This window comes from Struthio camelus, chromosome 4 (assembly GCF_040807025.1).
Source record: "Struthio camelus isolate bStrCam1 chromosome 4, bStrCam1.hap1, whole genome shotgun sequence".
Taxonomy (NCBI): Eukaryota; Metazoa; Chordata; class Aves; order Struthioniformes; family Struthionidae; genus Struthio; species Struthio camelus.
Genome location: NC_090945.1, coordinates 7145679 through 7162002, shown reverse-complemented (window position 1 = coordinate 7162002; position 16324 = coordinate 7145679). Strand labels below are relative to the sequence as shown.

Here is a 16324-nt window from a genome sequence, read left to right as displayed (position 1 = left end):
AGTGAAGGCAAGCGTGTTTAAACGTTAAACATCAGAAACCATTAATGAGCAGACCAAGTTCTCTGCACGACAGTTTTTATAACGTGCAATTAGATAATAAATCATCAGCTCTCCGCTCTTAAAACAGCAGCACGTTTTGCATCTTGGTCGCAGTACTGCAACAGTCGGGTAACCGCTGCCTTGCACCGCTCAGTACCCTGCCGCGCACACCACGCGCAAAGGAGGGTCGCAATCCCCTGGCCCGAGCCTTCGCGGGGGCGCTGAACAGGGGCCTTAACAGGCACCCCCAGCTGCTCCCGACATCTGACAGTACTTTTTGCCAGTAGTACTTCTTCGTACCGAAAGTCAGGCCATTACCTTTCTACTTAATCACCTACGTAAGTGGCCTGATTTTTGGAAGTGCTGCTGCTCCCATCGAAAGCACTTCCGACCACTTAATTAAGGCAACTGAATGCAGAATTAATTGCTTGGTTAAGCAGAATTGACTGCTCTAGGCACAACAGGTTTTAATTTTTTACCGTTACGTTTGTTAGTGACTGCCTGTCGAATTCCCACTGACAAAAAAAATTTAAAGAAACGCATCTCCTTTCCCAAACATCGGAAAACTCGCTCCGATCTCGCTGAAGAAGCTTTTCAGGTCACATGGGGATTTGTCCCAGCACCTTCCAGAGAGGAGCTGCACGGCAGAACTGGAAACGCGAAGGAAGCAGTGCAAAATTCTTCAGGAAGACTCTGCGGCGTCCCATGAGCACCAGAACTCGCCACGCGAAGATGTGCGTATTGAAACGTGGGTGCCCAGAGCAGACACACAAACGGAAGTGCAGCGTGCAGGTATCTTGCTTTTCCTCCCCTTGTGCTCGCTCTCCCAGGCGTCTGCACGCACGCTGGCCCGCACACCGACACGCGCGTGGCAGAGCAGTTGTCTTCCTTTTCAGAAAGAGGATTTGCAGAAGGACTATTGCAGATAAGCCGCTGAGTGGATATATCCACTGAGGACAAAAAACCCGCTAGGAATCATGGCTGACCTGAAGATTTACTGCAAATCTAAGAGCTATTTCCCGTGAACCTCCGCACCGGTCCTGTCGAAGCGAGACCATTTACAACACAAACACTGATGTTTGTGAGCAAACAAGGCAATTAAGGCCTTTTCGCTTTGACGTACCTCACTCCCAAAAACTTGGGCTGTTCTCCAGGAGCTGAAGTTTCTGTCTCCATCTTCAAGCTGTCGATATGGGCAATGGAGATCACAGTAGCAGCAACATACCAGGGCAGACCCATAAAGGAGCATATAATCATCAGGATGGCCACCCAGAACAGATCCAGATGATACCCAGCACCTTTCTGTGAAGGGAGACGGACAACCTTGAGCTTAGCTATTCTAAGCACGTACAAACACCCCGGGCTCTGGCACAGGGGCAGAGGCGCGACCAGCAAGCAGCCTTTCCTTTTACACCGTTGTGTGGGCAACAGCTTGGCCTGCCCTAAGAGAACAAAATTTTCATAAGAAATCAGCAGAGCAGGACACCTTGCTCCTTAAAGGATGAATTACCTGCATCGGTAGGGAACACAGGTGCGCGTTACAGTGCTGGCAAGCTCCGAAAACAATACAAGCAGTAAGGGGAGGAAAGCAGCAGACTGGCAAGCACTCTGGGAAGAGACAAAGCACCTTTTATACGAGACCCTGCATAGTACCTGCAAGTGGAGCTGGTACAGTGCGAGCCCCTGCAACCAGGCCAATAACTCCTAAAATAACTCCCTGCGACGGGACCTGCCACAGCAAGCCATGAGTCCAATGCAATCGGAGGGAGCCACGCTCACCAAAAAAATACTAGGTGGGCCACACGTCAAGTCTTGGAAGCATTATAAGCAAGCTCTCAGAATATGTATGTGTTTCCTGATTACGATGAGTTTACAAGTATTCTCAAAGAGCTCTGCACTGCCTCTTAAAAAACAAAACCAAAACCCCATTATGTAGTGCTGTTTTTATAATTAAATGTTCCAATTTTTTTTAATGAGGTGACATGGTGGCAAGAAATCAAGGGCCCAGCACCATCCCAACCCCCTGCTGCCTCCCTGCAGCGTGTGCAAAAACAGAGCAGCCCATTTGCACAGCATGAGACGGTTACAGCAACAAGGGAATTTGGACAGCGTGAGCGCTTGGAAAGACGGTCTGAAAAGCAAGATAGGGGTTTACAACACTGCGAGCTGTTATCCCACTGATCCTGTTACAGGGATACAGGACTTCTCTGGACACGGGAAGGCCAAGATCTCCCCAGCCGTGCGGTTGCATGGGCCAGTTTCCCTCTTGCTCTCTGGCGCCCTGATTTGCAACTACACAGCACATCAATGGCTCCCACTGATTCGGACTGGATTCGGGGCCAGCAGCACTTCTGAAAGTCAGAGAGCACTTCTGTAGGATGGAGAAAAAAGTTATTCACGATCCCTCCTTAAAGTCCCTGGATTTTTTTTTTTTTTTTAAACAGGTCTAGCAACTCCTTCAGTTTACCAAGACTTCTTCACTTCTTCATTTGGCCTCAGCAACTACAACAGTACCTTTGAATGCCAAGTCATCTTGCGTTTGTGTGAGCGACAGCCTGGATAAGCACATAGCTTTAAGCACCCAAACCACCCTTTAATAAAAACAGCCTAAAGCCTAACTTTAGTTTCAAGCAGCTGTTGTAAAACAACTCTCAGCGTAATGACTTAATGAAGTCTACCTTTAAGCAATCTTAAGAGATATGCACAGCCTGCCAGAAGTTAACATTTGCCATTTCATATCTCAGTGCAAGATCTGAACTTGTATATTTAGAATAGGAAGCAACTGCATGATCTCACGGGCAGGACTGCACAAACGGTCTCGTCACTGCTGTTTGTGCCTGGGGCTGGAGGCATTTTCCTGAACAGCCAAGTTCATGCCCTGTTGGTGAAAGCATCAGGAAGAGTTGATGGGCAAAAAAGAAGAAAGCTCTATCAAAAGAAGAAAGCTGCCCTCTTTCCTTACTCCCTTCCGAAGACCTCTGATCTTCAAAATGGCTTGATGAGAAATTCCTATGAAAATTGAACTCGGGAAAAAAAACAATCTTGGTAAGAAGCTGACACTGAGGGCACACCTACATGGTGCTCTGCAGCCAGGCAGACACATGCTCCATCTGAGCTAACTGGAAGCTATATGGATGCAGTCAGCATGGCCGGGAGTCCAGGTGAGGGCCTTTGGCCCAATCTAACGTGCACTGCCTCCAGCTGGGCTTACGAAGACCAGGCTCCTTTTCTGCCCAGCCTTACAAGGCACACTAGCCCACTTCTTACACCCTCTTCTCTGGGTGGGTGTTCTCATTATCACAGCTGCAGGGTTTACGTGCTATTTGTCATGTTAAAAGAATGAAGATGGCCTTGGAGAGGTGGCAAAAACTGCTGGTACCTGCTAGCAAAGTACTGGGTAGATTTACCCTAAAAAGCTTTTTCCAAACCGTATTATACCTATTTTTACTACTTGTAGTTATTTTTTAAGAGCTTTAATGGACTATCGAAGGAACTCCACCAGTCACAAACGTCAAAAGTAGAAGCGAAGAAACAGAAGCGCCACCAAAAAAAAGGGGACCTTTAGAAAAACACTAGAGAAATCTCTAAGGTTTGATATTTTAAAGAAGATTAAAGTTTTCTCAAACCTGTTTGATTTGATTTGATTGGCAAGAACAAATGAGTCGGACCTACTTGGTGACCTAGGAGGGAAAGTAACCCTGCTCGACTTGAAAAGTATTCATTGTTTTCCTAGTAGGTGCTCCGCTTACCTTGGCTGGCTGGCCAGCACCACTTGGATGGTGAGTCAATGACACCCTGCCAATATTTTAACAAGGCACTAATAGAAAAAAAAAAAAATCTTCTTTTTGGCCCACGGTAGATTTTGTGTACCGAGGCATTTTTTGGTGCAAAATTGCAGGGAAGGACTAGGGAACCTGCACTTAAACAAAAGCATGTTCTCGCAAGCGTAACAAAGGAAGCAGGAAACAATTTTTTATATTAAACAGTACTTTGCTGGAATGTTTATACTTTGCTAGTAAAAAAGTACACAGAGTGCTGACAGCATAACCATGCTCAGTGCTTCTAAACTGGAGCGGGGATGAGAGGCCTCTTCCTCGTGGGGGAAGAACAGTGAATATATCCCCCCAGTGAGCAAAAAATAAAAATAAAAAGAAGAAGAAAAGAACTGCCTGCTTAATTAAGGGCAGGAGACAAAAGTCCGGTCTTCAGATAGAGCTCGCCCTATCAGAGGCAGGAAAATCACCTGTTTTTTCCTCCCGCTGAGCGGAAAGGCAGCAAGGAGAGCGATCCCCGTCACCCAGCACCGATAGCGCTGCTGCCTCACCCCCTTCCCCACCTTTGTTCCAGGGTATGATTACGTCTGCGTAGCGCCACGAAGGCCAGATGTAAACTGTACGTGAAGCTGTGGGCACACCAAGGAAACACAGAGCCACCCGGACGCCCAGGGTGAGGAGATGAGACACCCGCAGAAAGCAAACCCGGGCTAAGAGCACCCTCCGACAGGCTGGCAGTAGTCTGCTCTGTACCTCGCCTCCGCAATCACCTTCACCCAACAGCGTGCTTCGAGGACAGGGTAAAGTTTAGCCTCCCCTCGAGGAACATGCGGGCACAGCGTTAATGACGTCTGCCCAGATGCCGATGGCAGAGAGTGATGTCCTAACGGTTGTTTCAAACCAGCCTCACGACTCTCGGTCAGCTTTTCCCGCTGTGCCTAGCAAGCCTTTCCCCTTCCCTGTTCTCACTCGCTCCTCCAGGTCAGCCCCAGGATGGTCTTAAATCCTGCGCCAGTTGTCCAGTGCCCACGGCGAGCACACGAACCGGAACATCCTCCTCCTCTTCAAACATGAGCTAGGTTCACAGAAGAGCTGCATTTCCAAGACAAATAGCTCTCTATATAACTGATGAAGCTGATATCTAAATAATGACCCAGCATCACCCATGTTTTGAATGAGCCTTTACTCTCACAGTCTAGGCCACTCGAAATGTCTCCTGTCAGCAGGAAGGGAGAGTCTTCTTTTACAGGAATTCAATATTTTTCAACAGAACTGATTGTGCAGGGAAAGGAAAAACCCTACCGGCACGAAAAACTCTGCAGCACCAGTTTGGAAAGTTTATTTTAAAAACATTACTGCATCCTAGGCTGTTATAAGTCAGCGGGTATAATGCTCTTTAAAAAACATCCAACTGCCGTTATACCTTTGGTGTATCCAAAATGTCTTCAGCTCATTTCTTGTCGCTTACAGTACTGCAAAGGCAACTGGGCTGTCCTGCTTGGGCCGTCTATTGCCACAGCCATCAAGGGCGGGTTCCCACAACTGCCCCAAAGCTCCAGGACCTCCTCCTGAGCAGCCCGCAGCCACACCAGGACGCTGCGCTCGCTCAGGGATGGCCACTGCACAAAGAGACCTTGTTCTGCCTATCGCTTGGCACATCCATCAGCGATCCCCTTACATGATAAACAGGTTAATAGGGGCTTGTCAGATCTAGGGAAACTTTGCCCGTTTTGATAAGGCGAGACAGATTTTGGCTCCGATGCAATAACGCAGTGCCGTCCAAAGAAAAACGAGGTCAGTCAAGGCTCGGGTTAAACCTGAGCTCCTGAGCAAAGGAGGCCCTTTTGAGCAAACAGGTTCCCGCAGCACACACCGCTTTCCCAGCAGCAAGCCTAAGCTCCTAAGAGCAGGTGCTGCCTGCACATCCATGCACAGCAATCTATGTACTCCACGGTTAACTTTCATCCTCTCCCTGCCTGACACGGCCACATAAGAGGATACCCCGTCATTAGTCAAACATTAGAGCTGGGTAAAGTATCCGTGCTGAACTCTTCAACTCGCATGTATAGAGCCTAGTGTCAGGGTTGAAGGCGTTATTCAAAGAAGGTAGGAAAAGCAGCCAGCCCAGCTCTTTCTGCCTATCACGGGTATGGCTCATGTTGAAACACCCTCCCTCAGCAGGCTTCCCTCCCAGGGAGACCCTGGACCAGTGGATTCACTCTGGCCACCTTCTTTTTCCCCTTGACGCTGGACTGTAGAAATCTGGGAGGGGAAATCAGACCCATAAAGCATCGCCTTATAACGTGCGACAGAAACGCAGGAAGGAAGCTGACCACAGCCACAAGGCAGCTTCCTCGCCTTAAAAAAAGTAGCAGATGACAGGGAGCAGGCCAGTGCCTTTGAGGGAGGAAGGGGGCTGGAGGAAATTACGTGCTAGGAGCCATTTGATGCTAGAGAAGAGGCCTGAGTTAGCTGAACTTGAATTTGGGACGAGTTTCTTAAGTCTGTGAAGCAAATGGCTGTTTGGAAGCACCAGCGTTACCAAAACCCAATGGTTTTGCACAGCAGCTGTAAGGCAGAATCAGAGCCTTATGCCGGCCTAAGGAGCTTTCCGTATTTCCTGCTGGGAGAAATGACAGAAAGAAAGACTTCCAAGGACCCTTACTGGAAGACATCCTGTCCTTCCTAGGTGTCTCTCGATATCAGACTTAGGGACACGTTTCAAAGGGATGAATACTCTCGGTAATATACATATAATCACGTTTCCTGGACGAAGCGGACAGCACGCATTTACCCTATTCAGGCAGACACTGGAAAGGACATACATCTTCTTCCCCCTCAGTTCCTGACTGTGTTTAATCTAACGATTTCTCATCTCCTACTGGAAGAGCAGAGCACACCAGATGGACGAGTAAAGCAAACAAGCACATAACTATGTGTCTGTGGATAGAAACACACTCTCTTTCCTGTTTTAATTCTTCAGATGGCAGAGTTGTGCAGAATTATCAAGGTGAAGTACACCTCTGGGATCAGAGCTGGTAGATACCGAAATGAACTTCATCCAGCCTTCTAACTGAGGTAGACCTGCTCTGCTTCCAAGAATATTGTTGCAGGAGTAACAAAGTTAAAAAGGTAGCAAGCAGCTGTTTAGATCAGTATGTCTATAAGAGAAGTTATGAATAGCCTATGTGTATAAATAATACCATGATTTCCTTTGCCCTTCTCACATGTTTACACCCAAAGAGCCCAGTTATTTCAAGGAAAGATCAGAACACCGTGAAGAGCCCGCACAGACTAGCTCTTTGCACGCGCGCCAGGCCTGAAGCACACCCACCTTGAGCTTGTGCTCCTTCCTGTTGACGATGACGGCTGTGATTTGCTGGTCCATGAAGATGAGGATAGTCACCAGCAGTGCAGGGATGGCTGCAGCGAGATACACCCACCATGGGTTCCCTCCGAAAGGTGGGACAAACCAACCCCTCTCGGGACTGGTTGGCTTTTAAGGGCAAGGACAGGAAAGCTTGTATTAGAGTGGTAATATAGAAGTGACTTCATCCTAGTTAAAACACATTTATACTTGCAGCAACAGGACCCTTCCTTCCCTTGACTGGCTACAGGGAGACACTCGAGGTTTGTGACAATTTAATCCTTGCCATAAACAGCAATGAAATGTTCTTAAAAATTAGGAACTGCTTATATAGATGAGCTTTCGCAAGTTGATCAGCAACGAGGTTACAAGGAGGCCTTTCAGAGGTCTGCCTGCAAGCACCTTTGAGCTGCTTCTCTAAAATGCCTCCAAGGACCTGAACGGGGGATTACATGGCCCCTGGCTGGCTGAGCACATAACCCAGCTAATGTGAGTCCTGGAACTGGACCCTGCACTGCCCAGAGGAGGTGGGAGAAGCTGGGCCTATCTTCAGAGCGTGGAAGCATGAATTAGAAGATGAATCAGCCAACCAAAACGGTACTAATGAAAAGGATAGCAGCTGAGTGACAGGGTCCTTTCCAGAGAGCTGATGACTTTGCTGTTCTGGGGGTAACTGATTTTATACAGGGCAGGTAGGTGGGAAGAGGAACCTGTTACAGAGGCCACGGAAGCAGCTGACAGGTACATACCTTGAATTCACTTGGCACAATTAGTTTTGGTGTGTCCACACCTACAAGGGCATCTATTCCACAGAAAATCAAAATGGACAAGATAATGGCAAAGTCACTGATGAGCTTCCTGGCCTGAAACAGAAGTTGATATCATAACACTAGTTAGTACTACGAACAACCGTGTTACCCATGCTTTCATTTCAACGTGATACTCTAGCCTTGCATTTGGTGGCAACACAAGCTAATCATTTCTTTCTTGGTGGAAACAAAGGTGCACATTGTAATGTCCGATGCCATTTTCCTCAGTGTGCCTTGGTACTTTATTGCGCTGGCTGAAAGCCAAACAATTAAGCCTAAATGGAAGCAGAAAACAAGCCTAAGGAAAAAGGAAACTGCTTTTGTAAGAAACTCCCACAAGAGTTCTTCAAAGCAGTCCTACCGATATTACATTCGACAATAGCCGACAAGCACGAGCACGGATGCCCTGTCCCTCCGCAGCAGGGCCTGACAAGCTTGTGACGCAGTCCCGTTGAGAAAAATTGGCCCTTTTTTTAATAAGTAACTTCCTAGGAAAGATGAAACACATGGGGAAGCAGCAGCAGTGAGAGCAGAGCTCGCTTGCATCTCTCCGAGCAAGGTGGGAGACGCCTGCGGAGCGTGCCGGGGAGCACCGCTGGCCTGCCGCTAGCGCAGGGCTAGCGCCGCTCGCCAACCGTCAGCGCCAGGCGCCAGCCCGAGGCGAAGGCAGACGGGGACCTCGCAGGGAGCAGGGCTGCCTGTTAATCGCTATGCAAAGGCAAACTGCAGAACATCAGTAATTTTTAAAGGGGGGGGGGGGGGGAAGGCAAGAGTAAATACCTTCTGCGTGCCTGAAGGAAATAAAGGAGGGGGCTCTGCGCCGGGCAGCGCAGTAGCGCCCGCTTCGTGTCACCTGCCTTCCTGCCGGGCGGTTGATGACCAGCCACAACTCTCTCAGTTCACGTGCAAGGGCAGAGCTTTGCTAGAGGACCCTGTCTGTTGTAGCTCAGCAGAGAGGAAAGCGGCTTTCCAAAGCAGACTCGGTTTACGCTTGCTCCTACCTCGGTAAGGACACAGTTACCTGACTGTGGGTTGTATCTCGATGCCTGCCAGCACCTTCAGCGGTGAACGACGTTACTTAACAGCCCTTTAGTTTTAGGCACGCTTGACAAACTACCTCGTAGTCTCCTTCTGGGAGGTAATAGCTACTTCTGGGCCCTTGGGACAGGTCAGAGCAATCTACATGTGAATTCAAAAGGCAGCTGTAGGCCAAATAGGGCCTTGGTGACCAGAGTCACAGCGTTAATGATCTACGCTTTACTATGCTATCAGACCGCAGTGATTAACCTCTAAGAAAAAACTTCGTTGCCTTACTTCCAAATTATTTGTCCCGATTCATTTTTCCCATCAGCGCATTTAACCTTTTCCATCCAGCAGCTGGAAATAAATAATTTAAGATAGATTTTCTTTACAGAAGAGTCAAAACTATTCCAAAGGCAGCTAAGCGTGCATCGTACCATTGGCATTACAACTTCCATTCAAGATCTCGGGAATAATTCTTAGACAATTTGGATTCTTTTTTCCTCTCTTTTTTATAGACATGTTTTCATGATGCATCATGGTCACATTGAGAGAGCTTTCAAGATCAACTTCCAGTACTGACAAATATGAACATTTACGAATCAAATTTAAAATATAGTGACATTTCTACAGATATTAAATACTGTCTTCTTCTGTTTATCTTTATCTCTGGTTCTTTAGGGTTCACATATTCATGTCTTGCATATCACCAGAGCCAGAGACTTTTTTGACAAAAGTTTAGCTTCTCATGTCATCTCAGGACTCCTAAGGGTTGTGGCTTTAAGAAAAAAGTCTCCGGACTCCTTTCTTTAATGTGACTTATTTTACAATGCAGATAAAAATCTGGGAAAGGGCAGAAGAAATGGCATTTTACACCAGACAATGGTGTAAAAAAGACCCAGTCTTCCATTACAGGTGTGACAATCTGCATGAATGGCAGAGATTACATTATTTCTGTTAAAGCAATAAATTCACCTAAACAGATAGGAAAAGAAAGTAGGCTCCTCAGTTAACTCCTCACTAGGCATAAAAGAGCGCTACCGACATCAGCGGCGCTATGGTAAGTTAAAGCCGCCACTGGTCAGGCCCCGAGATTTAACCGGGCAGGACCCATCGTGCCTGTCCGTAACCTGCGTGAACTTTTCAATACTGCTCCTGCCAGGCTTCCCAGGTTCACATGGTTACAGTTCAACTGAGCTGCATTCCAGCCTCGATGGAATTTGTTTCCTTTTTATTAAAAATAATAAAGGTTCAATTCTAACGCAGCAGAACAGTAAACATTCATGCAGGATAAATCCCGGTGTGTCAGAATGCCAAAACCGGGGGGAAGGTCTCCGAGAGAAAAATGGCTTTGTTACACACGGAAACCGCCAACTCGCACGTCTGTCTTCTGTCAGGTTCAAACTCTGCTGAAACTGGGAAAGGCTCGGTCTGGGGGAGGGCAGAAGCTTCTTGCGCACTGTGTTTCAGCTGACCCCTCCCAGATGCAAGGCCTGCATTTTTTCCCTGCCTTCATACCTTTAACAGCTGTTGCTGCAGCTTTAGCTGGGGAGACAGAATGAGCAGATGCCTGGTGAGCCACCTGAGAGGTGCGTCTAAGCAGCCTGCAAGTCTGAGCAAAATTTTATTTAAATCAGTGCAAAGGCTATTAGGACGCTCCTAGTTTGCATCTGATCCTAAGGGAAGAAAAAGCATTTCTCCTCTAAGTCCGTACCAGAACAGGTAGGCCAAACGTCGACTAGAGCCGAGTTCAACATTTTTGCACCAGTTTTTGAGTGCACGCTAAACGGTAACATGAAAGCTGCGCCTCTGTTGTCACGTCCTCTACGGACAGCTAGCCCACCAGCTTCCGCTCAGTGACGAAGCAAAGGGCTTCTTTCGTCCTCCCCAAGTAGTCCCTCTGGCTATAAGCAGGGAGACTTTTGACGTAATGTTTAATAGCCGCTTTTTGTCAGCGATTTCTGTGTCCGTGCGCTCTTCCCTGAATCAGCACATCGCATTCAGCTTTATATCTGACACTGAAAACGGCCAGCTGAGACGATACATGCCTGAAGTACTCTTGCTATTTCTCCAGGCTGGAATCAATCACAGTCAGATAAACTGCATTAATGCATATCTTAGCTTCAAACTGCTGGCTTCAGCACCTTTAAAATCCTCGTCACCACCCAGTGACAGATTTTGGCTCTCCTGCTGACTTACCTGTGCCCTCCTCACATTCAGAGGAGAAAAAGAGAGCGAAAGCCAAGCAATTACAGGACAGACCTCGGTTAACCAGCGCCACGCTTTTATCCCAACAAACGCAATCTGCCTTCCCTACAAAGCGTTTGTCGCTGTGGGTTGCAGCTATAGGAAAAGGAGGGCTTACCCCTGCGCTCTGTAGGAGCAAAGGGACAGACTGCTGGGAGGAGAGGACATACTTACAGTGGTGGGGAAATAGCGACTGGTCTTGAACTTCTTCAGGGCCATGGAGCAGGTGTAGGTGCCAAAGAAGAGGATGAAAGACATGAGGGTGATGTCAGGGACGTATTTGCAGTTGTTGCCCACGAGCTGTCCTCCGTACTTCAAGCACTCCTTCTTTGTCAGAGACGCCCAGTCAACGGTGCCGTTGTGCTGCGGAGCAAAGAGAACGCCTCCATGGAGCCGCGCGCGCCTCGACGCGCTGCTCAGCGCTACAGCACTAGTGCGGCCAGGGCGTCAGGAGAGGACCAGGGAGGCACGGGACTGAGAAGACAAATCCCTGTGCTTGCGGGCAGACAGAACGGGTTGTAACCTGCAGGCAGGATGAATATTACCTGGGCCTTGGGAAGAAGACATACCCCTTTCAACGGGGAATAAAGAGAAGGGAAAGCTAAGCTCTCAGTTGCACTTTTCCATAGAGGCGTTTCGTGGACAAACAAAGCTTCCTTCTCCATCATCCTTTCAAGCGCGAGGTGATCCCTGGTGAGGCTGACCCGCACACCGGACCCCTGCCTGCTTTCAGGAGGCCGTTTCAGCCGCCATCCCCACCGCCGGGAGCCCCCCAGCCTCCCTCCGCTGCCTTCCCGCCTGCCACGCTCTGCGTTTTGCCCCTTGGAAACGCCATGCTGGAAACCTCACGCAGAAGCTGGAGCGGCCCGAGACGCGCTCTGCGACCCCGTCTCCGTCGCTCGCTCACTGCGGCTGACACCTAATGCAAGCCCTCTTCTCTCACATAAAGGCCAGCACTGTTTCCACGGCCGGAAGGCGCTCTCCTTGCCCTTTCCCGAAACAAGCCCGGAGCTCGCCTCGAGCCTGGCGGCCGCGCGAGGCCTCGGCGCAAACAGCGCTGCCACGGGGCCGCTACTCGCCGCTGCCCAAAGGGACAGCTGCAATATATTTAAGGAATTCTTTACTTTTACGACCGTATGCATCCAGCGTTCGGAGAAGGTGCGGCGTGACACCCTCCCCCGAGAGGGGCAGAGCAACCCGACTTCACAGCAGCGTTCTTGGTTTGCCCGTACGAGTTCAGCTTGCGCTGGCAGGCGGCAAACAAGCACGCTTCGAATCCTCAGCGGGCGTCGCTCTTCCCCGCGGCCAGAGCTACCGACAACCCCTCCCTTGGGCAGAAAAGCAGTCAGAGCGACGCCGAGGTTCACCTTCCCTCCCTGCTCTGCCCCCCGCGAAGACCTCCCCGCGCAGACCCTGGCGGGCCCGGCGCGCCCACGCGGCCCCAGCGCCCTGGCCAGGCCGCTCCCGCGCCAGCGGGGACAGGCAGCGGGTCATCGCAGAGCCGGTGAAATTCGCCCCGCGACTGCAGAAACGTCCTAGAGCCCCAGCTCACCTGCTGGGACGCAACGCAGCGCCCACAATCATTTCCACGGGCTTCAGTCAGACCCGCGGGACCCCCTCCCCACGGTATCACCGAGTAAGAACCCGTACTTGCGTTTCCTTTAATTGCTCCCATCCTGATGCCTTCAGCGAGACGCTATCTGGACTTAAAAGGCCACGTTAGATGATCGCCCGCTCCCTAACGCCTGCTGCGAAGCGGAGCCCGAGGAAGCGCCTTCTCCTCTCCCTCTGCGTGCATAACTCATAACGACGTCGGTGCGGGGAGGAGGGCAGAACAAATACGAACGCAGGGGAAGCCAGGACTACAAACGCGCGCGCAGCAGCGAGCTCCTGAGTCTACCTGAGGCGCGCATAGTGAGCGCTGCCTTAGGGGGAGATTGCCTCTTCGGAGAGCGTATGTTAACTCCAAGAAAAATTTAAGGTAGTTTCAGGTATCTACAAACTTCTGCCAATCGGGGGCACGCTTAAAATTACATCACACAAGGCACGAAACGCCGGATTTTTACCCGGCTGCGGTCTGAAGCTGCACGGAAGCAACTGCAGCCTCCTCGGCAAATTGTGCGAATCCAGAAAGACACAGCTGAACTGCGGCAAGATTTTGCTGATGCTGATGGGAACAAAAACAACCACCACCACCATCCAACTCTCCGTCCGTGTTTGACAAGGTGCCGCCACGTTTGCTCTCTCAGCATCGCCTCTCTCCGCAGCCCCGAGCGGCAGCAGTTTGTCCCTCCTCGGTGGCGTTTCTGCAGGCCCGCCCTGACCGACACCTTCAGGGCTGCCGCAGAGGGCAGGGCGAGCACGGCTTTCAAAGTGGCGAGGATCAAGAAAAACAAACCTTCGGGGGTGCTTTTCACACGCCCTGCTACGTCCCACTGCAGCCGGCATCTAGCGCAAGCTCCGCCGCGGGACGGTGGATGAGACGCGGTCCCTGGTCCCGCCGCTGTGCCACGCGCGAGGCAGCAGGGCTGACCTCCGAGCCCCAGGCTCGCTCCCCGGGCAAGGGACCGGGATGGAGGGTTCGGCCCCTGTGGGGACACTGTGGGCCCCCGGCTCTTCTCAAAATCAGCCCGAGAGACGGCAACGCGGTCTGACGGGAGGCTCCCGACAGCCCTATCGCCTCGCAGGGAGGGTGTCACAACAGGGAGTTTGGGAGAGGGGGCCTGAGATGCTGAGGTTACTGCTCCAAGAAAGCCCGGCCGGGAAATGCAACGCTGGGGGTTATTTTCCTGTCTCCAGGCCTCGATTTAGTCCTTTGCCTTCCTTCTTAAGCCTGCCTACGCTCTCCCCAGACTGACAATCAAACACTAAATCCCCAAATAACAAGAAGAGTTGCTCTTGCTCATGCAACGGAAGTGGCAACTGGCACTCTTCTCCTGACAGGTGGATTTAGGCGTCCTGACGGCCGGCGCTGTCTCAGAGCTCGAGGCTGCCCGTCACCCCACGGAGCGAGATTCGCTGTGACGGGCAGCTGAGCCACGAGGCCCTCGTTTCAGCCTGCGCACAAGCAGCCGGCTCCGACGCTCAGGCGCTGCAGCAAGCGAGCAGGGCTTGGGCTGCAAAGGCGGCACCGAGCAGGAAAGGGCACACGAGGTCCAGCCTGCGGAGCCAGCAGCTGACCACCAGGAGACCCTTTCTGTTGGGGCCACCCCATGGAAACAAGCACGGGCAGCTAGGATCTGTATTCTTAAGCAAAAAGGCATTACTCTGCATCGCAGCTTTCTTCCTCTGCATCGCAGCTTTCTTCCTCTGCATGAAACACAAAGCAGACTCGAAACAGCCAAACTATTTCCTTCCCATCATCCAAAGCTCACTGCCTCAGAGAAACCTGGAAAAAGCCAGTATTAGCTACGGGAAATCAAAGAATGGGACGCAAATGGGGCATTTCAAAGGAAGGGCTGGCCGTAACGCTTGTGTCATTACCACCCTGGGCACGATGAGGTCTGTACACAAGGATCCTGCTAATTCCCAAGGAGAACCGTTTCCTTTCTGCCCACACGGACAGGTCGGGCAGCAAGAAAAGGGCCTGCCACTCACAAGTGATTAGCATTGTCAGGTTACGCACATAATATTCCATATATGCAAGACAACGAGAAATGCTTCAAGGATAAAGCAAGCATGCCAAAAGAAACAGTGTCACTCTGCTTACTAGACAACGGGGAGTTTTACCATGAGGATTTTTTTCATGCGATCAATTATTGAGCTCTTTCTATGGTCCAGCAGAAACTCGTGGCACTTGGAGAGTTCAGGCAAACCAGGAAGCAGCACATGAACCGCGCTTGCAGTCGGCGCCACTGGAAGGAATAGCCGAACTAAAATCCAGCCAAAAACCGTTGGCTCTTTCGTAACACAGGCAAGGGAGGGAAACAAGAGGTGGTGAGCTGCCCTCGGTTTCAGCCACGCAAACTTTTCCCACGTCAACATGCTGCAGGGTCATGGCCAAAACCAGCCAGGTTATAGGAGGCTGCATGTTCCCATGGAAAAGCGCTGCTGGAACAAATACCTATTCATTTCCCCACTTTGGGATTGCTGGTCATTTCTGTTCAGTGGAGGAAAAAAAAAAGAAAAAGAAAAAAAAAGCAGCAATAGCTTTGCTGGACCGCTGCTCAAACACTGCCTCTCTGCAGAGTGAAATGACGAGGAGCGGAGGGACACCAGCCTGCTTCTTACACAGCCCCCAAACACCGTGTCGGCCTTCCCGGAGGCCTCACTTACCATTTCAGCAGAGGAGTAGGACAGCCCATCAGCTGACAGCAAACTTGTCCCATTAAATAACGAGCTATTCACTGCAAGAGAGGACAAAACCACGAATACCGTGAGCGTGGTGCCAAAAGCAAATCTAAGCTATTAAGTCAGTCGTTACTAGGTCTCTGTAGAAGAGCATCTAACTGCATTTGCAATCTCTTTGCTCCAGTTAAGTGAGTCTAAAGTATCATTTCTGAGCAACTCCAAAGCATCAGTCATAAACTGCTTAGAAGAAGAATAAAACTTGGAAAAGAAAACACATTCCAAACGAAACTTTTATTTTGGAATTCATTGTCAAAAAAACCAGACAGATAGAAAAACATATACACAGACAATGCAGAATTTGGCTGATTTTGCAACATTTTCCTAAAGATTTCTAGATTAAAATAAACACCTATGGACCTCTCAGAAATTAATTCAAAATTCATACACCCCCAAAAGATAGTGAGAAAAGCAAAAAGCACTTCAGGACCCAGGACAAACACACTTGATGAGGTAAAAAATAGATAAAGGAAAAGAAAGCAAGAGAAATGGCAATAACCGAAAGCAACAGAATGGCGATAATTTGCTTTAAAGAGGGGCTCTGTTCATTGTGACCTAGCAGCGTGTTTCTGCTTTGCTTTCACAGGATTACAAATCACTAATGTTTTCGAATGCGAGCAGAAATGCAACATTTCCGGAAAACAGACTTGTCAAGCACATTCCCATGTTTTATGTAAGTTCTGCAAGTATTTTCATGGCCAGTAAGAATATTTTAAGTTTTA

The 16324-nt window shown here is 49.8% G+C and overlaps 1 protein-coding gene across 13 annotated transcripts in view; it reads right to left on the bottom strand.

The window, feature by feature from the left end:
• The window catches only part of SLC4A4 (solute carrier family 4 member 4), a 251304-nt gene that overhangs the window by 21274 nt on the left and 213706 nt on the right, over window positions 1-16324 (bottom strand). For all 13 annotated transcript variants that reach the window (XM_009687277.2, XM_009687276.2, XM_009687274.2 and 10 more), the window contains 5 exons: window positions 15531-15601; window positions 11430-11618; window positions 7929-8042; window positions 7147-7308; window positions 1163-1341 (listed from right to left, as the gene is read on the bottom strand). In XM_009687277.2, the coding sequence (XP_009685572.1) occupies window positions 1163-1341; window positions 7147-7308; window positions 7929-8042; window positions 11430-11618; window positions 15531-15601 (715 nt within the window). The remainder of the gene's footprint in view (window positions 1-1162; window positions 1342-7146; window positions 7309-7928; window positions 8043-11429; window positions 11619-15530; window positions 15602-16324) is intronic.